At 42.1% G+C, this 25,720-nt stretch overlaps 1 protein-coding gene across 3 annotated transcripts; it reads left to right on the top strand.

Annotated features, from left to right (window-relative positions):
* The first annotated feature begins 755 nt into the window (after positions 1-755).
* On the top strand, positions 756-21,772 carry LOC109870407 (polycomb group RING finger protein 5-B). 3 transcript variants are annotated; one of them, XM_020460907.2, is made up of 9 exons: positions 756-914; positions 2,014-2,341; positions 5,846-5,942; positions 6,412-6,467; positions 7,680-7,739; positions 8,361-8,503; positions 9,752-9,850; positions 11,367-11,456; positions 16,347-21,772. In XM_020460907.2, exons 2-9 carry the CDS (start codon positions 2,230-2,232, stop codon positions 16,392-16,394), a joined length of 705 nt encoding a protein of 234 aa, XP_020316496.1. In that variant the 5' UTR covers positions 756-914; positions 2,014-2,229; the 3' UTR covers positions 16,395-21,772. The 3 variants fall into 3 exon arrangements, with proteins under 3 accessions (XP_020316496.1, XP_020316493.1, XP_020316495.1); XM_020460904.2 differs by having other exon boundaries at positions 758-914; positions 8,358-8,503; XM_020460906.2 differs by having other exon boundaries at positions 758-965; positions 8,358-8,503.
* The last annotated feature ends 3,948 nt before the right edge of the window (positions 21,773-25,720 follow it).

Here is a 25,720-nt window from a genome sequence, read left to right as displayed (position 1 = left end):
TGTGCCCTTAGCACAGCCGCTAGAGAGTAATTATATCTCTGTTTCCAACCTCAGCAGTTGTTTTGGGTTCCTTATGAAGGCATGATCCGCCCACATGTAGCCTAACACACCCCTAGACAGAATGGCGGGCATGTCCTTTCAATTAAGACATTTAAAAAATATATATATATTTTAGCTTTATTTAACTAGTTAAGTCAGTTAAGAACAAATTCTTATTTTCATAAAGGGCTGAAAGGTGGCTGACACATATCAACTTATTTATTGATACCTACAAAAATGAATTCACTAGGAATAAGAGTTACTCCTGAAATATAGCAAATTATATGTTTTTAAATGTTTTTATTTGGACATATGTTGAATAACTGGATACTGGCCAGTCCTATTTTATATCTAAACGATGTAATAACATGGTCATATCAGGCTACTTATCAACACTAACACTATATGAAGCTATGAAGACAAGTGGATATGTAAGCTAAATCTGTTTTATATGTTGGTGAATACTGTTTGAATGTTTATAGGCTAGGTAGCCCAGGCTACTTCAGATCTATAGGCCCACAAGTCCATCAATCAATACCATGCCTTTGCTCGGGTTGATGAACAGGTTTCAGGAGCCTTGTGTTTATCATATTATATAGACTACGCGTTACTGGACTAGAGTAGTTGGTAATTGAAGGCTGCGCCCTAGTTTGTGTCCAATCAGAGGGTATCTGTCGTGGAATGAATAAAGCAGCAATGCGTAAACAAGCGCTGGATCCTCCTCCGCTCCTTTCCTATCATCTATTCTGAAACCAGTTCCGTATTCAGTGCTAGCCTACATTAATGTAACATCGGCGCCCACATCATACAGCGTATATAGATAGAATTGTCGGATAAGATCACACCATCTCGACCATGGAGCCTTGAACTGGAATGTAAGAGATGCGTTTACTACTCGCTACTCAGAAGCCGAGAAAACGATGCTTGTGCGTATCTTTTTTCCGTAGGTGCTGTGATAGTAAAGTTTGGGGTGGGTTGGGAATGCGATCATGTGTCATACGGGCTATCAAGTTCTAGACATGTGCTTTTTGGTCATAGTCAAATGTGTGCCGTGGCGCTAGTTTATTTATTATCTTAGTGATTGAATTATCTTTGTACGGTCCCCACAGTTAGGCTGAATCTTAAGTCAGTTTTTCAGGGTATGATAAACTCACCATAATGTAATTCGCGCAATACCGTGGTTGACAGAATGACGCGAATGGTTTCCTGGTGATGATGAGGGACATAAGCACCAATTTTGTCACTGTAAAGGGGACAATCCTCGATTTCCTTACTGCCAATTGAGGATTTTTCAGCAATCAAATTTGTGACAATTATATCATATGACATTTCTTCTCAGAATATACTAGTTATAGGTTTACCTGGTATTGAACTCTGGGATCATGCAACAGCATAATGACCATAGCTAGCTAATAGCGAAAGCAGAGATCTCGATTTTCTGTGTCGTTCCGCTTGAGTTGGCGAACCGAAGTAGCCTTTCTCCAAACTTTGGATTTGAAAATACTATTTCAATTCTATTACTGTGCCAATGAAGGGGTTATACACTTATGTCATAACAATCTTTGGAAGGAACTGAAGTTGCTTTCGATTTTAAAAAAGCATAAAGGGGGCGGGGCATAAAGGTGAAACGTTACATGCACCTGTAGCCTTGCCTTGTAATGAAATAGGTGTCGGTACTGTTCATATTTAGGTGCAGGAGCTCCACAAGACTTTTGAGATAATATTCTATAAGAGGAACATGAGCTCAAGCAGTAGAACATTTGAGGTGCCGGTACTTAGCTCCGGTCAGCTCCTGTCCAAGTCAAGCACTGCCTGTAGCTTATCCATGATATTTGTTTTGGTCAAATGTATTCTATTTCATGAAATAATACAACTTTGCAATTTGCATTTGAATTTGTGGTCACACATTTTCAAATATCAAGCACGTAACCTGGGAAATACCCAAACAACGCTGTTTTCTACTTTCATTCACAGACACCCACAGCACCACAGAGATGAAAATGCAGCACACTTGATATCTCCCTGGAGGGGAAGCCTGATTTAAGATGAAGCGACTGAAGGGGAAAACCCAGAAGTGTGGAGCATTTCAGAAAATCCTGTGAACTCTGACCTCCAGCCCCCATCTGCCATCATTCCTTTCCCCCAAATACACAGCACTCCCATCCATCAACACTCCTGCTCTGGTCCAAGATGACCTCGCCGAGAAAGCACCTGGTCAAGGATTTCAACCACTTTATCACATGCTACGTATGTAAAGGATACCTGATCAAGCCCACTACGGTGACTGAGTGCCTGCACACCTGTAAGCCCCCCCTCCCCCTTGTTCTCTCTTTCCCTCTCTCTCACTCTCACTCACTCTCACTCAATCTCTCTCTCTCCCTCATTCACTCAATCTCTCTCTCTCTCTCTCTCTCTCTCTCTCTCTCTCTCTCTCTCTCTCTCTCTCAGGTGCCTCATTCATAATGACACCATGTAATGTGACATCATGTAATGTAGGCCTGTGGGAAATGGGAGCTGGCTATACCAGAAAAACAACACATTTTCACTATGCATATTTGTATGATTTCTATTTAGTTCTGCCTAATATATATGCATTATACCTAACTTCCCTTACTAGAAATGATATCTAACAAGGATTTTATGCAGAAATATCCTAAGGATTTTTTTGGGGTGTAGTGTGACTTAAAAAACGAAATCTTTACGGCATCTATTGCACCACTAAAAAGTGCTAGAGTAGCTGGAATTCAGAGCTCACAGAATCAATTGGCTGTCCTATTTGTTGTTTTATGCCACAGCCTTGCACAGTCACAGCAATGAATTTTTAAAAAGCCCTCTGTTGATCTCATCGATGTCATATCCTGCATGATTTACAGATCATATTACATGGCATCCTTCTCTCATTTCTGCCCTCCTCCATCTGAACTGAGTGTTTTATTGGAGGAGAACGGCAGATCTCGCTCCCATGAATGACACATCTCAAGTGATCAGGGTAAAACACAGTCATCTGTGGGTTCAGTCACCATGACAACAAATATCCTCCACACAGGATAAGCTGTTTGTGTCCAATGCATTTGTTTGTTTTGAGGGCAAAGTCACTTCTTTACAGTCATATAAGTTGTATTGACCCCTAGCCATAATCTCAATAATGAAAAATATCAGCTGCTGCCTAGTACAGTACGTTTTTGCTGTTGCATGATCTCTTTCAGTGTGCATGGCAGTGAATTTCAGTGATCTCCAGCAAAATATATATTTGACATTAGTCTAGACTGTTTTTGTTGTAACATCTACTATAAATCAAATCAAATTGTATCGGTCACATACACACATTGAGCAGATGTCATTGCGGGTGTGGCGAAATGCTTGTGTTCCTAGCTCCAACATTGCAGTAGTATCTAACAGTGCAGTAGTATCTAAAAACGATTCACAACAATCCACACAAATCTAAAAGTAAAATAATGGAATTAAGAAATATATAAATATTAGATTGAGCAATGTCGGAGTGGCATTGACTAAAATATAGCAGAATAGAATACAGTATATACAGTTGAAGTTGGAAGTTTACATACACCTTAGCCAAATACATTTAAACTCAGTTTTAAACAATTCCTGACATTTAATCAGAGTAAAAAATCCCTGTCTTATGTCAGTTAGGTTTCACCACTTTATTTTAAGAATGTGAATGTCAGAATAATAGAAGAGAGATTGATTTATTTCAGCTTTTCATCACATTCCCAGTGGGTCAGAAGTTTACATACACGGCAGGGTAGCCTAGTGGTTAGAGTGTTGGACTAGGAACCGGAAGGTTGCAAGTTCAAACCTCCGAGCTGACTAGGTACAAATCTGTCATTCTGCTCCTGAACATGCAGTTAACCCACTGTTCCTAGGCCGTCATTGAAAATAAGAATTTGTTCTTAACTGACTTGCCTGGTTAAATAAAGGTACAATTTGGTAGCATTACCTTTAAATGATTCACGGTTGGGATGGTGGTCTTTGGCTTGCAAGCCTCCCCCTTTTTCCTCCAAACATAACAATGGTCATTATGGCCAAACCGTTCTATTTTTGTTTCATCAGACCAGAGGACATTTCTCCAAAAAGTACGGTATTTGTCCCCATGTACAGTTGCAAACCGTAGTCGGGCTTTTTTTATGGTGGTTTCTTCCTTGCTGAGCGGCCTTTCAGGTTATGTGGATATAGATACTTTTGCACCTGTTTCCTCCAGCATCTTCACAAGGTCCTTTGCTGTTGTTCTGGGATTGATTTGCACTTTTCGCACTAAAGTACGTTCATCTTTAGGAGACAGAACGCGCCTCCTGCCTGAGCCATATGACGGCTTGAAATACATCCACAGGTACACCTCCAATTGACTCAAATGATGTCAATTAGCCTATCAGAAGCTTCTAAAGCCATTACATAATTTTCTGGAATTTCCCAAGCAGTTTAAAGGCACAGACAACTTAGTGTATGTTAACTTCTGACCCACTGAAATTGTGATACAGTGAATTATAAGTGAAATAATCTGTCTGTAAACAATTATTGGAAAAAATTACACGTGTCATGCACACAGTAGATGTCCTATCCGACTTGCCAAAAATATAGTTTGTTAACAAGAAATATGTGGAGTGGTTGAAAAACACGTTTTAAAGACTCCAACCTAAGTGTAGGTAAACATCCGACTTCAACTGTACAGGATTTCATGAGTAAAGCAGCATGTAAACATGATTTAAACATGATCAAAGTCACTAGTGTTCCATTATGAAAGTGGCCCGTGGTTCCAAGTCTCTGTATAAAGTACAGTATTCAGAATGCAATTACATGTGAATTACATGCAATTGCATGTATGCATATAGGAAACGTCTGAAGAGAACATCTGCCACTATTACACACTACTGTGCACAGTGAGGTCTGTCTCATATGTGTCATGCGCAGTTATGTGGTGCTGGCTATTGAAAGAACATGTAAGCTGTTGTCCTGACATATCGTTTCCCTTGGCAGTCATGGTTGCTTAAGTACGACAGCAACTCACTACTGTATGTTTGCGAGGATTGTTATGTAGGCTATAAGGTCGGTGCATAGTGCACAAGTACATAGAGTATGCGTCGTGTTGACAATGGCAATTGCTAGGAGGGGAGACTGTGCCCTGTATTTCCGCAGATATTGTTGATCAGTATCTTTATCTGACGATTTGACGACATCCCCGTTGTGGGACGTCGGCTTAATCCTTAGGTCAGTATTGTATGGAATCGGTTTGTGTTCTTAAAAGAACGATCAGACCGTACATCGTGTACCACCTCATAGATGGTGTACGTGTGTCCGTGTGCCTTATTGCACATACAGTCTGTGTACATGCAAGTGTGTGTGTGTGTGTGTGTGTGTGTGCGCTCTGTGGTATTGGCTGCAGCTGACCTTGGCTGTGTGATCAATGTGTGTGATAGAACTGGCCAGGCTATACCCACTATTTCCTTATCTCCCTGCCCGGTCCGCAGTTTAAATTTCAACTGCAAGCCCGAGTTTTTAGTCATGTTTCAAGGCTCAACAGACACTCTGCTGTTTATCCAGTTGAAACTGTAGAGATGAGATGTTAAGAGTGCTATTCCTTTTTGGGTTTTAAACTTTACTTTCAATTGAGAATCATTTTATTGTGGAGATTACCTGAGCGAAAGGGATAAGGAAAGAGAATATGCCGTCATCGTGGCATTTATTTAACACAGGAATGATGTGATAAAAAAAAAATCCATATTTACTTTAGGTCCGCATTTTGAGATGGTCAACTTGTCTTTGTCTCGATCTCCTTTTATTCTGTCAACAGTTTGTAAAAGCTGCATCGTCCAACACTTTGAAGACAGCAACGACTGCCCCAAATGTGGCATTCAAGTCCACGAAACCAACCCTCTGGAGATGTTAAGGTAATTCACCTAATTTGACATATTTGACAGAATCTTATCTGCATTTATGTTTTCCTTTTGAGAATCACAGGATCGTAATGTATACTACTGAATAGATGAATATATCAAAACCATCAGTAAAGTATAAACATGCTGGCCTTTGCGCTTCTGAACTGGCCCTAGCCGGATTTTGGCAGTTTTTCTTCAGTTGTCTACTTGACTTGTGAGATTGTAAGGCTGGTGTGGGCTGGGCTGGGCTGGGGGAGGATAGAGTGAACTTGAGCTTGGCTGCGGTGAGATCCAGGCAACAGCTGGACACCATTCTGGAGCCAAGGTCTCAGCTGAAGACCTCACCCAGTGCTCAGCCACCCAGCTACCCAGCCCACAGATGCAATGTCTGGGAATGTGTGTGTGGGTTTGTGGTTGTGTGTGTGTGTGTGTGTAAGTGTACTTACTTTTATTCTTCCTTGACGTCTCATTCTATCGCCAGGTTGGACAACACTTTAGAGGAAATCATTTTCAAACTCGTGCCTGGGCTGAGAGAAAGTGAGTGAAGTCATTTTAGTATCCACCAACATCAGATATAAATCTTGCCTTTGATAGTAAGGCCTAAGAGTTACTCAAGCTGTTTTCCATTCGACTTGAATGATATAACTCCTGCCCTGCAGGACTCTACAGTGCTACCATTTTGGGGGCATATAAATACTTTGCTGTGCTACCTGGAATTCTTATTTGGGAGCACTAGTGCCCCTAGAAAATAAATTGCCCAGGTAATAATTATTGTAATGATTTCTTCGCTGTCCCGCAGCCTCAGCAGTACGCAAAAATGTGGTGGCACAGAAAGAAAGTAAAAAGGAGAGCTTTTTCGGGAGATGAGCTTCAAACGTAGCTAGGATTCATATAGGTCCAAGGCTATATCTCAATCTTAAAAATCTATTGTTCTGGTGCTCCTAAACCGTGTATTTTGTCATTGCTGGCAATTCGTATCATTAAAGGGGCAATCTGCAGTTAGTACATCCCCATTGTTTGTAAACAAAGTCAATGTAAACAAAGTAACTCTGTATAGCCTCAAAACATGGTTAAAATTATAATCCGACTGCCCCTTCTCATTGAAGCCACGGTAGATCAAGTCCAACCGTGGTATTGCAGGCATTGTTAGCAGAAAACAGGATTCCCATTATGGTGAATGGAAAAGATGGCAATTTCGTTGGTCAATCTTCGTGTAAATATATATATATGTTTGAAGACAATCATGGTACCAATAATTGCTTCTAATACACCAGATGTACAGTATGTCCTTGAACCGATTATTTAAAAATCGCACATAGAAGAAGTATCCTGAGAGGGGGCAGAACTGAGCTAGCCTACAACGTCACTTCCTTGACTAGTTCAAACTGCGCATGTTATGTCTCCATGAGACACCATCTTAACCAACTTAATTGGCTTCAATGCGCTACTGATTCTTCAAATAGGAATGAATGGTGTCACGTGATCAACGGTTTTGTCCATTTATATGTACAGTCATTGCTCCATCCCCATCCCTCAACCTTTTACTGAAACAGTGACGGGGACAGCTTTGTTATCGTTCAGCAGCAGATTGCCGCTTTAATACCCCAAATATTTTTCGTTGTGCTCCTAAATTTCTTTGTGTGCTCATATATTTTTAAACTTAGGAGCACACATTCTCCTTGTAATTGTTTTTATCATAGAGCCCTGCCCTGTGTATACATATCTTCTCTGTTTTTGCTTATTGACTAGAGGAACAACAGCAGGAGATTGAGTTCTGGAGGAGTCGAAAGTCGAAGGAGAACGGAGAAGGTAAAAGATCTGTATTTAGTATCCATGAAGACCAAGACCCTCAGGGGGGACCAGAATTAACCTTGGGCTTGGGTGTGCAGAGGTGGGCTGTGATTGGTTATTGAGGTGAAAGGTAAAGAGGCTCTATGTGGGAGACGGATCAGCAAGGCGACAAAGAGAGAGAAGGAGTTACAGTACGACTTAGGTTCTATTGTTGCAGTGGCACACGACTGTAGGTGGCTGTGAGTCATATGAGGCTGAGAGGGAGAGAAGGAACAAGAGGAGGAGGGACGGCACACTCTACAAGGCATCGACAAGATTAGCCTGTTGATGAGGTATAATACAGGTGGAAACCACAGGACGACTAAAGGTGGATGGATTCAGTCCGCCAGACTTAAATGCCATCTCCATGACAATGTGATGATAGACAATTTGTCCCAAAGGTCTTACCTTATGATTTTGCATTTCGAAGTGAAAAGCGAAAGACATCAGGATCAATCAAACCCATGCTTATTGTGAAGTGTCTTTTCACAGTTTTAAACAAATTCAAGATAAAGCAAGCTGAACTTGTGTCCGCACAGTGCGTGCTCTTGTTCACACACATAAGTATAACATGCTTATCCATTTCTTTTGTCATAGAAGATGGCCCCCGATCAAAGAGGTCTAGGCTGGATGCCGAGAATGATGACGGTGGAGATGGAGACTACCACAGGAGTGACCCTCAGATAGCCATCTGTCTGGATTGTCTACGTAACAACAGTCTGGTGGAAGAGAACATTGTGAGGGTAAGTCGCGGGGGAGAGCTCTATCTGTAGCGCCTCTCTGCTGCTCTTTCCTCCACGTTCACCCTCTTCCCTGTCTCCCTAACCTCATTCCTCCCCCTCTTTTAGGCTGATTTGGTTAGGTACAGTGTTACGAAGCTAACTCCGTTACGTCCCTCTAACTGTCTTAACACCGCAGAATGTGAGTTTGGTAGAATATAGAGAGACGATGACGCTGTGGTTTTTCCTTTGTTTCCTGGGCTGCCATTGTGAGCAGGTCATTCAGTCAGACACGCTCCTCTATCAGCAGGTGTTAATCCAGTCCATCACTAATTAGGCAGTTGTTTTCATGAAAATAGTGGTCCTCGTTGCAACAGTGGTGTTGCTGTTCGTAATTGGTTGGCAGAACAGTGAATATTTGGAGAGAGGAGAGGCTCACAATTGGTTTCAAATTGAGGCATACTACATACAAAAAAATTAGGGTTCCTCAAGTGTTCTTTGGGAAGGGTGGTGGTTCTATGTGGAACCATACTGACCCAAAATAACCCTTGGAACCTTTCAATGGTTCTTTGCACTTTTAAAAAGGGTTATTTCCTCTTTTTGTGATAATTAAGATGTAGGGGCAGTGGCTCGTTATATTATTTTTGGGGCGTGGTTTGTGCAGAGCTCTTTTTGTGCAACCGTGAGTGAGAGTCATTCCGGTTCATAAAATCTGTTGTGTTATTCTATTACATATTATATATGCCTATGGCCAGTGACGGTGTCTTGTGAAAGACTCACATATGGCCTTGTGTCAATTGAGAACGGTTGACTAAGTCAGTCGTTCTCAATCCTCTCCTCAGGGACCCTCAGCTGTTCCAGAGCTAGCACAACCTGATTCAACTTGTTAGTAAACACAATAATGAAAGCTATGGAATTTTAGCAACATAATATGGCTATTAAACCAGAATTCTTTAAAAACATATATGGTTTTACAAAGACTGAGAGTGTGAAAGGTTATTTAAAGAACCATTCTCCATAAAGGTTATATATAGGACCATAGAAAATGTCCTATATATTGTTTTTAGGTATATAGAAGGAGTTTCTCTGCACCAAAAGGTACAAAAGGTGTCAAACTATTCCTAATTTACACATTCGTTGATTTATTTATTTATTTTTACCTTAAAATGGCTGTTTGAATGTTTGGATTTGCATGCTCTTCACATAAGTAAAAAAGAAAAGAAAAGGGAGATGTGCCTGAATCATTAAAGTAATCTTCTGAACCTCCTCTAGGGCTTAATGAAGAAATTTATACGCTGCTCGACTCGAGTGACAGTCGGAACAATCAAGAAGTTTCTCAGCTTGAAGTTGAAGCTTCCAAGTTCTTATGAGGTAAGAAATGAAGCTTTTGTATATGTGCTCTATACCCTTTCGTATGTATCTACTGTATGACAGATATTAAGCCATAAATGCTATTGAATATTTATCCTTTTATGTCAGTTTTGTTTGGGCCTCACATACAGTAGCTGTTCCCGCAGAGTCTCTCCTGTGTGTTTGGTGTTGTGGGTAAAAGTTCTGGCCTTGTTTGCAGGCCCCCTGCTGTACTGAGTCTGTCCTTAAGGCTTCAGCATGCTTTGGTTTGGCTGGCGCCTAGCCGAACGAGTGTGCTTGCATACTCCTTTAAAATACCTGTGCTTGAAAAACGAGAAAAAGCGGCAATCGTACTGTTTGTCCATCTTGAGATGCCGTAGCCAGTATACACTTCCTCAAAAATGTCTGAATTATTCTAAGATAACTCCAGAAATCAGTCATTAATTTTGACATTTTTGAGATCTTAGTCACGCAATTTTACATCTAACTGAGATGTTTAGTGCAATATTTCTCAAGTGAGAAAATGTGCATGAAAAGGAGTCATCTCTCGTTGAATGACAACACACACAACACAAACATGCAAGAATCCCTATTCTTGATCAATGATCGACAAGGGGGCGTAGACTTCGGCTCCGAACTTCGGCTTGCCTCGAGTATTTTTGTGTGTGTCAAAATGTCAAAATGAATGACTGATTTCTGGAGTTATCTTAGAATAATTCAGACATTTTTGAGGAAGTGTATACTGGCTACGGCATCTCAAGATGGACAAACAGTACGATTGCCGCTTTTTCTCGTTTTTCAAGCACAGGTATATACTGTAAATATTGGTGCATTGTGCGAAAATGTGGGCGGGAAAGAATTTCTGTATTTCAAATGGTACTGTAACTCCACCCCACAAAATACAGTACCGTACATTATTTTTGGAGCGCCAAAAACCTTTTGACCACTAGTGGGTGCATAGTATTGTTGTTTCTAACTTATTAAAGGGATACTTTGGGATTTTGGCAATGAGGCCCTTTAACTTCTTCCCCAGTGTCAGATGAACTCCTGGATTCCATTTTTATGTCTCTCTGTCCAGTATGAAGGACGTTAGAGGTTGTTTCACGAGCCAATGATAACTAGCGTTAGCGCAATGACCGGGAGTCCATGGGTATCTACTAGCACTTGCAGTGGTGCCCATTCGTTTACAGATCTCCCTTTACTTTCAATCAGTAAAACATTTTTTTCAAGGCCTGAGGCACTTTTTCAGACACATTCCTGAAGCCCAAGAAACAAATACTTAGCTTCCTAGTACATATGGAAATGAAAAAGGTTCAGGAAGGACTTTTTTTTGAAGGCTACTGTAAAAGTGATTTATTCATTCAAATCCTTTTGACATTGATGACAGGCACATGGGGCCCCCAGAGCTTTTCTGTTCGTTCGACCAGTATAAGAAAGGAAGATTTGTCCTAGCTCTAGTCGTCCTCTCAAACAGCATATACTCTCACTATGTCCCGCCGTCTACCTTTTAGTCACCAGCCTCCGTGTCCCCTCACAGCTAGACGTCCTATGCAACGGGGAGATCATGGGAAAAGACCACACCATGGAGTTCATCTACATGACGCGGTGGAGACTTCGCGGTGAAACCGTAAGTAAAAGCCCCAAATGATATCAATGCCCAACCCCCTGTTCCCCTCGTTTTGAAAGATGCTAAGCCCTGTACCTTTCTAGCCATGGGGATAAACTGTGGCTGCTGAATGATGGTCCCGGAGTCTAGTCTCCATGTGAGTCGCTGCTTTGCTTGGCTTTAAAGCTGATTAGCTGGTTAGACGTCTGAAGTCCACAGCCACTCTACTGTATAATCTGCCACAGCAAGGAGGATCATTTTTTTTTTTTTTACTTTATTTAACTAGACAAGTCAGTTAAGAACAAAGTCTTATTCACAATGACGGCCTACACTGTACCAGTGGCACGGTTTATAGAGCTGATTTACAGGCCACCTTTAAAATGTGTCTGGTACTATAGGTTCACATCAAAAGTACGGTGAGTTAAATTGGTGGTTCCTTGTGTTGCAATGGTACGAAACACCATTGGAGACATTTGCAAGGCTAGTATGGTATTGGTAGCTCATGGTAAAATGCAGTTGACATACAGCACATAGTGTATTTCTACCTCTCTTCCTCAATGAATTCAGAATTTACCCACTTTGTTCACTTCACAAAAAAAAAAGCACGTTTTGGTTGCTACATCTGGACCTTCAGTCAACCATGCATAAAAATAACCAAGCACCCCAAGTCCTTTGCACAGTATGCTAGGCTAACTAACACACTTCAGCTTGACCTCAAAATCACTTTTGCTGGCCAGGCGCCTTGGCTGCTAATTTCATTGCTGATGATTGTCGCTTTTGGATGGGCTGATCGGGGCTCCGGCAACACAGGGTCAGGTCAATGAATAGCTGTATTGGTCCAGGGAGACAGGTGAGGAAAGCAGTGAAGGCCCCTGACAGCTGCCCTAGCAGGGTGCCTGTTCCTGGGCTCATTGCCTGACACTCCTCTTCCACAGCCATAGCTCATTACCACTGGCTCAATAGAGGGACCTTCTAATGAAGGCGTCCTGTTAGCAGCAGCAAAGACCATTTCTGTCCCAGTTTGGTTTCAACACACAGTACAACGCACCTAAGGCCTCGTAAACTGTACAGTTTTAATAGTTCAATCGATTCCCCTGTTTTGAATGATACTCTGCTAAGAGATGAAATGTTATTTATAATAACTCTTTGAAATGAAAATGGATGCCCCCCCCCTTCAGCAAAATGTATCTTACCTAAACCCTCCCTAAAAACAAAAGAATATATCAAAAGTGACCCTCCCCATTACCCAAAAGAATAACTAAAACAAAGTGGATAGCAGAGCCTTAGATATGCAGTTAGAAACAGTTTTGTAAGCATTACATGGCAACATGGGAATTTTGATAGCACACAGGGCTGCGGGCCAGAAGGTTGTGGGATTGCAGACCACCGTGGACAAGAGTAGGGGTGGAAAGATCTCTTTTATAGTAAAGCATCTGTTTTGCAGGTCTGAGAAAAAAATTGCCTTTTTTTAAATAAACATTTCATGCAATTCTACATGTTAGCGGAATCTTTTTTTATTACCACACAAATCAACTAAATTACCGGCTAAGAATGGACAGAGAGATAGGCCTATGTGATCATCTTATCATATTTCTCCAATGCCAAATCAGTGTAACGAAACTGTCCCTGTTTGCAAATTAGGAATCTAAGCATGGTACTTTCAAAAGTTAGGCCTACCTTTCCACCCCAGACAGAGTAGGCCTTCCAATGCAGAAAAAAATGTAAGCTTTAACTGCTAAGCTACTCTTCTTCCGTGGCTTAACCCAACGAGAGGTCACAAGTGTTTCTGTAAAAGAAGTCTGGGTTTAAACATATTTTATTGTACAGAACGTGAATAGCTTAATCAGTTGCTAGTGACAAAAATGGATTACTTCCCAAGCAAAGTCAGCCTCTGAATGTCAAAGAAATGAAACAATGATATCCCTATATGCATCGGAGTCACGGTTTTCCCAGGTATTTTAAAGCTTGATTCTACCATAAAGCATCACGGACCAAAGGGCTGATATAGATAGTTTTATATAATCGGATCTGTAAAAAAAAAAATACAAATCTTAAGCTAACAAGGTAGGCCTGTGCTTTTTGCCATTTTCTTTCATAAAAGGTAGGCCTATTGCATACCCTCTCATACCCTCTTAATTTGAGTATTGGTTTTAGCTTCACTGATACGGAGGGAGGCTATTTAAAGAGTGCATAGTGGGTGGAGGAATTGCCTGACGAATCTATGGAAATAGCAGCCTATAGCCTAATTTAATCTGTCTAACAGGTAGGCCTACCTCTTATTTCTAAAATAGGAAGAAATAGGCTCCAACACAAAGCCCTCTTGTTGTTAGTAAAGTCTAATTAAAATGAAGACGGTTGAAATGAATTATGCCTACTCGAATTTGCCTACTTTCAGCACCATGAGCTGTCCATTTCCGATAGATTGTACTGCGGCTGCTGCTTCAAGTTTCAGCACCACAATGTAAGTTACTCAAATCTGATTGATTGAAATCGAGCTCTGATAAATACATAATGGGCAAGAAACATATTATTTTTTAATTAAAAATCAATTATAGTAATAGCAAGCTATCAAAGTTTGATCAGCAAGAGCAGAGCAGGGTTGGAATATCCATTGCAGTGTGCAATGCAGCCTAGTTTTATATACACAATCTTGGCAGCTATCTTAGAAACATACGTTTGTTCCAGGCTTCTCAGAGCATGCACTTCATAGCCTATAGCCTAAAGACTATGGATAATTTGATTGAGACATCACTAAATAGCCTATAGACACAATTGATATTGTGCGCCCAGCAGAGAATCAGAGATGAGGGGCGGAATCAGGCACACATCAATATACAGTGCATTTGGAAAGTTTTCAGATCCCTTACATTTTCCCACATTTTGTTACATTACAGCCTTATTCAAAAATGATTAAATAAAAACATGTCCTCATCAATCTACAACAATACCCTATAATGACAAAGCGAAAACAGGTTTTTAGAAATGTTTGCAAATCTATTAAAAATGTAAAACAGAAATACCTTATTTATTCAGGCCCTTTGCTATGAGACTCACAATTGAGCTCAGGTGCATCCTGTTTCCATGGATCATCCTGTTTCTACAACTTGATTGGAGTCAACCTGTGGTAAATTGAATTGATTGAACATGATTTGGAAAGGCACACACCTGTCTATATAAGTTGACAGTGTATGTCAAGGCAAAAACCAAGCCTTGAGATCAAAGGAATTGTCCTTAGAGCTCCAGGACAGAATTGTGGCGAGGCACAGATCTGGGGAAGAACACAGTGGCCTCCATCATTCTTAAATGGAAGAAGTTTGGAACCACCAAGACTCTTCCTAGAGCTGGCCGCCCGGCCAAACTGAGCAATCGGGGGTTAAGGGCCTTGGTCAGGGAGGTGACCAAGAACCTGATGGTCACTCTGACAGAGCTCCAGAGTTCCTCTGTGGAGGTGGGAGAACCTTCCAGAAAGATAACCATCTCTGTAGCACTCCTAAGCACACAGCCAAAACAATGCAGGAGTGGCTTCAGGACAAGTCTCTGAATGCCTTTGAGTGGCCCAGCCAGAGCCCAGACTTGAACCCGATCGACCATCTCTGGAGAGACCTGAAAATAGCTGATAGAGCTTGAGAGGATCTGCAGAGAAGAATGGGAGAAACTCCCCAAATACAGGTGTGCCAAGCTTGTATTGTTATACCCAAGAAGACTTGAGGCTGTAATCACTGCCAAATGTGTTTCAACAAAGTAGAGTAAAGGTTCTGAATCCTTCTTTTATATACATTTGCAATTTCTAAAAACCTGTTTTTGCTTCGTCATTATAGGGTATTGTGTGAAGATTGATTAGAAAAAAACGATTTATTCAATTTTAGATTAAGGCTGTAACGTTACAAAATGTGGAAAAAGTCAAGGAGTCTGAATACATTCCAAATGTACTGTATAGCCTAATAAGCAACTAATTCTAAAACACTGAGAAATATTGGAATTTCATCAATTACAAATTACATGACCCTCCGCTGGACTAGATTAAAAATCAAATAAAACCTCCCCTTGACTGAAATTGAAAAAGCATGACCCTCCCCCATTTTCCTCCAGGTAACCATTCTGTAAACGTCGATCCATCCCTAATTTAGGCTTGCATTAAATACAGGCTTTGGCAAGCTTAAAATAACCTTGTCCTCAGGCCTTATGCAGAACATTCTGATGCCAAGAACAGAGTCCCAGGAAGGAATCAGTAAAGCGCTTTTAGCTTAGAAGAACTATATACAGTGAAGAAATCCATGTTAAAAAAAGAAAAAGATCAGATGACAGTATTACTGATCTCACATGACCAAATTTGTCATCTGGGCCAGATCGTCCCACTTTGATTGTACCAGACAGGGATAATCTGACTGGTCTCTTAGGAATTCTCTATCTGTGCAGAATATGTGACAGCTCTGTGATGCCAAGAATGAATTCCTGTCCTCCCCTGGACCAAATGACCAGGAACTGGGTCAGTGTGGGCCGACTCATTTCCGTTCTCTTTGGGATTGTACATAAGTGTCTCATGCCTACCACTGCTGTCTGCCTGCCTGCCTGTCTAAAAATAGGGCTGCTGCATGTGATGTCTGTGGAGTGTGTCTTTCACTTTCACCTGCTCTGGCATCAGACTTGTTCTCTCCTCATCACACTCCCACCGCTCTGCACTCACCTGCATTAGTGCTCTTCTCTCACTGCAGAACATCTTACTGTAGCTACGAAGCTACAATCTGTAGAGATTGTGTTGTTTTTGTGTTCTAACTAGCAAGTTCCCTGTAAGTGTACTGTATATATTGTATTCTTACAATGCTAGAACATCTACATTCCTTAGTCTCTGATTACTGTCTCCATTGTAATGGATCCTGTCCAAGGGTGATCAATGTCATCTCTCTCTTTCAGGACTACCCAATGGTACTAGAATATCGCCCACGGATAGACTTTGGTTGATGGAGGGAGATGTGGGACTACTCCTGCACTAACAGCCCATTGACAGACTACACAATGAATGGATGTGCCTGGCACAAGAGACAAGGACCACACATCTTCTTATCATCTGCATGCAGTAATCCGTGATTGCCTCTAATCTCATTCTGTTCTCATACGTTATCCTTCAGTTTCACTGTCTGCGTTTCATTTGTCAAAAACGCATCAAGGGTTTGAGAGCATGCCTGTGTATCATGACATATTGATTCTTTTTTTTTAAGTACCGAAATGTAATTGACTGAAGAGTGAAGACATGCCCTTTAATTCTATAGCACATTGAAGTGTCCCTAATAATACAAGGTGAAATGGCTAGTAGTCTGTTGTTACGCAACACAACAGAGATATTACAAGACAGGTGTGCGCACTGGCAAACAGCTCATAATATTCCACCTTATCTATGCTGGATTTCGTGTCTTACATGGCTCCCTCCCTTATTCCTGTTTTTAACTACGGTAGTGCCTTTCCCCACATGCCTCTTTCAGTGCAGTGCCCTTCGAAATTCAAACTGCTTTTCATATGAAATCCCGAATAGTGAATTCAACAGCCCCAATATATAGTCTACATACAACTACAAGGAAGCTATGGATACCATACCTACCATATCCCTATCTCAATAAGCTATATTCTTCCATTCCATGCCATTTTGATGTTATTACCGCATATTAAGCAATACAAGTACTGTAAGACTAGATATGGCGGAAGAAGGTTAGAAGGAGCTGAATATCACCTACACTGTCTGAAATGTGTAGCTGTGTGTTTGTGCACTATGTAAACGTATTGGGCATTATTGTTGACTTGTACATAGCAGAGATTTGTATAGACTGTTTGCTACTATGCTGTATGTCCTACCGGATGGCTTAACATTAATTTATTGTTGTTGCCGTATAGAAACTGTCCCAGACTGTCGTTACAGGGTCCGATAACCCTTGCCATTTGTATCTATTGGTGGATCAGTACACAAGTGCTTTAAATGCTTTTTCCCTCTTCACATACAGTGCCTTCAGAAAGTATTCACACCCCTTGACTTTTTTCCAAATGTTTTTGTGTTACAGCCTGAATTTAAAATAGATTAAAATGAGATTTTGTGTCCCTGGCCTACACACAATACCACATAATGTCAAAGTGGAATGATGTTTTCCCGAGAAGAAAAAAAATCTGATGAATAAAAAATGAAAAGCTGAAATGTCTTGAGTCCATAAGTAGCCCCTTTGTTATGGCAAGCCTAAATAAATGATAGATTAACAATGTGCATAACAAGACAGATAATACGTTGCATGGACTTTGCAATAGTGTTTAACAGGATTTTTTGAATGACTACCTCACCTCTGGTACCTCACACATACAATTATCTGTAAAGGTCCATCAGTCAAGCAGTACATTTCAAACACAGGTTTAACCACAAAGACCAGGGAGGTTTTCCAATGCCTCGCAAAGAAGGGCACCTATTTGCAGATGCAGGGGGAAAAAACAGACATGGAATTTCCCTTTGAGAATGCTGAAGTTATTAATTGTACTTTGGATGGTGTATCGATACACCCATTCACTACCAAGATCCAGGCATCCGTCCTAACTCAGTTGCCGAAGAGGAAGGAAACCGCTCAGGGATTTTACCATAAGGCCAATGGTGACTTTAAAACAGTCCCAGAGTTCAATGGCTGAAAACTGAGTTCAATGGCTGAAAACATTGTAGTTACTCGACTATACTAACCTAAATGACAGAGTGAAAAGAAGGAAGCCTGTACAGAATACAAATATTATAAAACTTGCATCCTGTTTGCAATAAGGCACTAAAGTAAAACTGCAAAAAATGGGGCAAAGAAATTAACTTTACGTCCTAAATACAGGGCATTATGTTTGGGGCAAGTCCAACACAACACATCACTGAGTACCACTCTTCATATTTTCAAGTTTGGTGGTGGTTGCATCATGTTATAGGTATGCTTGTCATTGGCAAGGACTAGGGAGTGAAATAAATGGAATAGAGCTAAGCACAGGCAAAATCCTAGAGGATAACCTCGTATAGTCTGCTTTCCAACAGAAAATGGGAGACAAATGCACCTTTCAGTAGGACAATAACCTAAAACACAAGGCCAAGTACACTGGAGTTGCTTACCAAGAAGACATTGAATGTTCCTGAGTGGCCTAGTTTCAGTGTTGACTTAAATCTTCGTGAAAATGGCTTGGCAGACCAACTTGGCAGAGCTTGAAGAATTTAGAAAAGAATAATGTGCAAATTGTACAATCCAGGTGTGAAAAGCTCTGAGAGACTCACTCACAGCTGTAATCGCTGCCAATGGCGATTCTAACATGTAGTGACTCGGGGGTTTAAATACTTATGTAAACAAGATATTTCTGTATTTCATTTTCAGTACATTTGATAAAATGTCAAAAAATATGTTTTCACTTTGTCATTATGGGGTATTGTGTTTAGATGGGTGAGAAAAAATATAAATTTTATCAATTTTGAACTCAGGCTGTAACCCAACATTTGGAATAAGTCAAGGGGTATGAATACTTTCTGAAGGCACTGTATACCATTCATCTTTTTCTCACTCTCAACGAAACACCAAAGAATAAGAGCAGAGACAAACAGCAGTGGTTGTATTTTATCTGTTACATTTTAACAGAGACATAATAATTATAACATAATGTAGGCAAACGTTGAGAGTACTGAAGTCTCCTTGGTAGGAAACAAAACGTTTGCAATTTGCCACTGTAATAGGAATTTCCATACAGCAGATGTCTGTCAATAGTAAGTTGATGTTCATTTGCAGTTATGTGCGAACCAATCAATAGACAGATTGGACACCACTTTCTGGAAGGGCCTACAAGTTCAAGTCTTTACAAATCTCCGCAAGTAAAACTTTGAAGCTTACTTTAGCGTTCTTGTGTACTTTCCTGTTTCACACATGTGCTTTTTCCTGTTTGAAATGGTATCTCTTATTTTCCCTAAAAACCCAGCTCTAGTGGTTTTAAATGTTAGCAAAGTAAATGCTTAGACCGAATAATCCTAGAAACGTCTCTGTGCTGCAATGAACAATATGTATTTTTGTAACAAGAAGCACTTGTAGATATTTTATCTTTAAAAATGACATTGTTTGTTGTACATTTAACAAACTTAAAATGCTGCCTGGAATAATCTATTATATTTTTCAATGTCAATGCACCTACAAGCATTCCTAGAAAGATAAGAACTGTACATATGCAAGAGCTGCTCTATACATAATAACAAAAATACAAAAATACAGAACTCATTGAATTAACTTGGTGTCATTTCACAATTGACAAGTTACTTATTGTTATCTGTCAAAAGTGTGATTTTTTTTAAAGTTTCAAAGTTTCAAACATTTGGTTTCATTGACTCCCTCTAAATGTTTTTCTTTCTTATGGAGGCAAAGTTGATCTTCCTGATTCACTCCTAAATCCAAGGATCCCAAATGGTATCCCAGTTCCTTTCAGTTCCATCTTTCATCCTGACAAAGAGTGACCTAAACCTTCTGCTTCTCCTGGACAAACATGGCTCCTCAGTGCTCTAACTAGAATTGCAAAGCTACCGGTAATTTACCAAAGTTACCAGAATCTTCAGTCATTTTGTCACGCCCTGACCTTAGAGAGCCGTTTTATTTCTCTATTTGGTTAGGTCAGGGTGTGATTTGGGGTGGGCATTCTATGTTTTCTATTTCTTTGTTTTTGGCCGAGTGTGGTTCCCAATCAGAGACAGCTGTCTATCATTGTCTCTGATTGGGAATCATTCTTCGGCAGCCTTTTTCCCACTTGTGTTTTGTGTGTAGTTATTTTCTGTTTGGTATCTGTTTACCTGACAGAACTGTTCGCTTTCGTGTTGTTACGTGTTTCTTTGATCAATAAAATCATGAACCCCTTCCACGCTGCGCTTCGGTCCACTCATTTCGATGAGAGCCGTTACAGAACTATGCACCACCAAAGGACAAAGCAGCGTGGTCAGGAGGACTGGACCTGGGAGGAAAGCCTAGACGAGAAAGGACCCTGGAGGCAGGCTGGGGAGTATCGCCATCCGAAGGAGGAGATAGAAGCAGTGAAAGCAGAACGGAGACGTTATGAGGCGTTAAACCATGGAGGCAGCCCCAAAACCTTTTTGAGGGGGGCACAGGGGGAGATTGGCAGAGTCAGTGTTTAGACCTGAGCCAACTCCCCATGCTTACCGTGGGGAGCGTGTGACTGGTCAGGCACCGTGTTATGCAGTAATGCGCATGGTGTCTCCAGTACGCATTCATTGTCCGGTATGCTCTATTCCATCTCCCCGCAGTTGCCGTGCTAGAGTGGGCATTCAGCCAGGAGGGATTGTGCCGGCTCAGCGTTCCTGGCCTCCGGTGCCTCTCTTCGGCCCAGGTTATCCTGCACCAGCTCTACGCACGGTATCCTACGGGGAGTATCCAACCAGGACGAGTTGTGCCAGCTCTGCGCTCCAGACCTCCGGTGCGCCTCCACGGTCCAGTGTGTCCTGCGTTGGCTCTACACACTATGCCTCCAGTGCGCCGTCATAGCCCAGTGCGTCTTGTGCCAGCTCTCCACACTCACCGAGCTAGAGTGGGTATCCAGCCAGGACATGTTGTGGCAGCTCCACTCACTAGGCTGTCAGTACGTCTCCTCAGTCTGCTGAGACCTGTTCTGGCTCCATGTACGAAGCCTCCAGTGATGATCCATGGGCCGAAGCCTCCAGTGATGATCCATGGCACAAAGCCTGCAGTGATGATCCATGGCCCAGAGCCTGCAGTGATGATCCATGGCCCGGAGCCTGCAGTGATGATCCATGACACGAAGCCTCCAGTGATGATCCATGGCACGAAGCCTCCAGTGATGATTCAGGGAAAGGAGCATCCAGCGACAGTCCCCAGTCCGGAGCCTCCAACGACGGCCCCCAGTCCGGAGCCTCCAGCGACGGTCCCCAGTCCGTAGCCTCCAGCGACGGTCCGCAGTCCGGAGTCTTCAGCAGGGGTTCCCAGTCCAGAGTCTCCGGCGACGATCCACGGTCCGGTTCCACAGAAGCGTAGGGAACGGGGGCTACGTCCCGAACCGGAGGTGCCACCGAGGGTAGATGCCCACCCGGACCCTCCCCTATAGGTTCAGGTTTGGGAGTCCGGCATTCTATGTTTTCTATTTATTTGTGTTTTTGGCTGAGTGTGGTTCCCAATCAGAGGCAGCTGTCTATCGTTGTCTCTGATTGAGTATCATACTTAGGCAGCCTTTTTCCCACCTGTGTTTTGTGTGTAGTTATTTTCTGTTTAGTATCTGTTTACCTGACAGAACTGTTCGCTTTTGTTTTGTTACTTTGTTCTTTGATCAATAAAATCATGAACACTTTCCACGCTGCGCTTTGGTCCACTCATTCCGACGAGAGCCGTTACACATTTGGTAATTAACACAAAATCTATGTCAATCTAACTTTGATAATTTATACTTTAATAACTTTAAAAATATATATGAATATATAGTATTCCTTTGTTATATCTGTGTCCATATTGTCCATGAGTTTCTAGTAGATAGACCATATGGTTCAAGAAAAAATAGACTAATTAATGAAAAAAAGTATCTAATCACCAATGGCATTATTTTCAATGAACTCTTCCAACTATTGACTTTTTTGCCATAACTGCCTCCAGTTTGACGCCAAAACATTGACAGCAAATACATATTGACATAGTAGAATAAAAGTGTGTAAAAAAAAAGTAAGGATATTTCATGCTGAAACTCTCATATTAAACACCAATGGTATTCACTAAGTGTATTGTTTATATTTAGGATAATGTTTAACAGCTTTCATGAAATGTTTCTATTTTCAAATCAACTTAATTATTTATTTTATACATTTTGCATGTGATAAGACCAGACAAAGGTCCAGAGATAATTAGACACCTGTGATAATCTGAAGTACCTAAAAGGGAAACTAGATGTCTTGTGATAGACTACATAAAATCCTTGAAAGATACAAAAAATGATGGCAGTTTCTGCTAAACTTTGAAAGCTTCCAGTAATATACCCTCCCTTTGCAACCCCAGAGGGGCCCTCAGACAGAGTCTCATACTTTCACCATGATTTCATCAGTGCTTTATCTGCCAATGACAAGGTTTCTCCTATATAAAAACCAATCAACATTTTGACTACTTGAATACTAGGACACTGCTTTTGGCAGGGGAAAAAACATGTGCTGAAGAAGTGCCCATGCTGTTTTGGAGTGGGGCGAGGAGGGCGAGGAGACAACCACGGCTGTCCAGTCCAGCTTTTGCATTTGCTTGAAGAAAGTGAAGGTTGGTTACATACACACACAGAAACACACAGCACACAGTACAAAAGCTGTTGACTGCCAAACAGAGGCACGCTAACTTTGGGGTCAGTGTTGCTATTTGAATGATCCCCTGAAAGGACCATCCCTCTGGTGACCAACACTGTCTGAATCCTGATCCCTACGAAAAAAACGGTTGCTTTCCTTGAATTGGCCCAAAATATTATCTCTGGATTTCCATTCAGCCCCTCAGCCAAACTGTCACATTTTCCACAGGCCCCCTTCCTTTCTTCTCTCTGTCTGGAGACTTCCACTACTAAATGGTCATGATTGTGAGGCCGAAAAGAAAAAAAACTTGGCTGACCTGAGTTAAGTTTATCCTCCTTGTAGACAATAGGGAGCTGCTGTAACCCAGCTTAAGTTCTGCAAGCTGTGGCATTCTTATCTGTGCTTGAGAGGAGCAGTAGCTCTGATGCACCAGCTGGGTTTAAATTAAGCTCAATGCTCTTCGGGTCCATTTTTACACTTTTGTCTCCCTCTGCAAGCGACTGGCTCCTCCACTGACTGGCTATAATTGGAGGAGTGTTTACTCAGCTGCAAACATTTACATGTCTATGCAAAGTCCCCATAATGTTTTCACATTATACAGGTCACATTTACTACTGGTGTTGTGCTTCATACAGACACACACTATGAAATCATGTTTTTAGCCAGGAGTGGTTGTGGGAGGAAAGACTGATATCAATGTCTCATATTGCCATTAGACATACTTAAAAACAACAGTCTGTTGCTAATTTTGAAAAAAAATAGCTCCAGTGTCACTAAACCTTTAGATTGGACTGTTTAAAAACAGTGCTTGTTTGTGTGAGTAATCTTCATTCTATCCACTCTGGGCAGTCTGTGGTACTATATCAAAACAGTCAGCAATTACAGTACCTTGCAAAAGTATTCATCCCCCTTTGTGTTTTTCCTATTTTGTTGCAACCAATCATTTAAATAGATTTTTCTTTGGATTTCATGTAATGGACATACACAAAATAGTCCAAATTGATGAAGTGAAATGGGAAAAAATGTACTTATTTAAAAAAAAACTAAATAATAAAAAACAGAAAAGGGGTCGATGCATACTGCATACAGAAGTTGGAGGTTTACATACACCTTAGCCAAATACATTTAAACTCAGTTTTTCACAATTCCTGACATTTAATCCAAATAAAAATTCCCTGTCAGTTAGGATCACCACTTTATTTTAAGAATGTGAAATATCAGAATAATAGTAGAGAGAATGAATTTATTTAAGATTTTATTTATTTCATCACATTCCCAGTGGGTCAGAAGTTTACATACACTCAATTAGTATTTGATAGCATTGCCTTTAAATTGTTTAACTTGGGTCAAATGTTTCAGGTAGCCGTCCACAAGCTCCGTACAATAAGTTGGGTGAATTCTGGCCCATTCCTCCTGACAGAGCTGGTGGAACTGAGTCAGGTTTGTAGGCCTTCTTGCTCGCACATGCCTTTTCAGTTCTGCCCACAAATTTTCTATAGGGAAGAGGTCAGGGCTTTGTGATGGCCACTCAAATACCTTGACTTTGTTGTCCTTAAGCCATTTTGCAACGACTTTGGAAGTATGATTGTGGTCATTGTCCATTTGGAAGACCCATTTGTGTAAGGGCTTTCTTCTGTGGACAAAGGATCGGACCAAAGCGCAGCGTGGTTAGAGTTCAACATTTTTAATAAAGACCATAAACGTGAACACTACAAAATACCAAAACAACAAATGTGAAAAACCGAAACAGTTCTATCTGGTGCATAGACACAAAGACAGAAAACAACCACCCACAAAACCCAACACAAAAGAGGCTACCTAAATATGGTTCCCAATCACAGACAATGACTAATACCTGCCTCTGATTGAGAACCATATCAGGCCAAACATAGAAATGGGAAAACTAGACACACAACATAGAATGCCCACTCAGCTCACGTCCTGACCAACACTAAAACAAAGAAAACACAAAAGAACTATAGTCAGATCGTGACAGTACCCCTCCCCCCAAGGTGCGGACTCCGGCCGCAAAATCTGAACCTATAGGGGAGGGTCTGGGTGTCTGTCGGCGGTGGCGGCTCTGGCGGATCCTGGCTGACTGGCGGCTCTGGCGGTTCCTGGCTGACTGGCGGCTCTGGCGGATCCTGGCTGACTGGCGGCTCTGGCGGATCCTGGCTGACTGGCGGCTCTGGCGGATCCTGGCTGACTGGCGGCTCTGGCGGATCCTGGCTGACTGGCGGCTCCTTGCAGACTGGCGGCTCTGGCGGCTCCTTACAGACTGGCGGCTCTAGCTGCTCTGGACAGACGGGAGACTCTAGCAGCTCTGGACAGACGGGAGACTCTAGCAGCTCTGGACAGGCGGGAGACTCTAGCAGCTCTGGACAGGCGGGAGACTCTAGCAGCTCTGGACAGGCGGGAGACTCTAGCACCTCTGGACATGCGGGAGACACTAGCAGCTCTGGACAGGCGGGAGACACTAGCAGCTCTGGACAGGCGGGAGACTCTAGCAGCTCCGGACAGGCGGGAGACTCTAGCAGCTCTGGACAGGCGGGAGACTCTAGCAGCTCTGGAAAGGAGGAAGGCTCTGGCAGTGCTGGAAAGGCGGGAGCACCCGTAGGGATGAGATGGAGAGACAGCGTGGAGCGGGGGGCTGCCACCGGAGGGCTGGTGCGTGGAGGTGGTACTGGATAGACCGGACTGTGCAGGTGCACTGGACCTCTTGAGCACTGAGCCTGCCCAACCTTACCTGGTCGAATGCTCCAGGTCGCCCTGCCAGTGCGGCGACGTGGAATAGCCCACACTGGGCTGTGCTGGCGAACCGGGGACACCATGCTTAAAGCTGGTGCCATGTACACCGGCCCAAGGAGACGCACTGGAGACCAGATGCGTAGAGCCGGCTTCATGGCACCTGGCTCGATGCCCACTCTAGCCCGGCCGATACGAGGAGCTGGAATGTACCGCACCGGGCAATGCACCCGCACCG

Source organism: Oncorhynchus kisutch, linkage group LG25 (assembly GCF_002021735.2).
Source record: "Oncorhynchus kisutch isolate 150728-3 linkage group LG25, Okis_V2, whole genome shotgun sequence".
Lineage (NCBI taxonomy): Eukaryota > Metazoa > Chordata > Actinopteri > Salmoniformes > Salmonidae > Oncorhynchus > Oncorhynchus kisutch.
The sequence above is the reverse complement of the archived record's forward strand: the minus strand, read 5'-3'. Positions and strand labels throughout refer to the sequence as shown.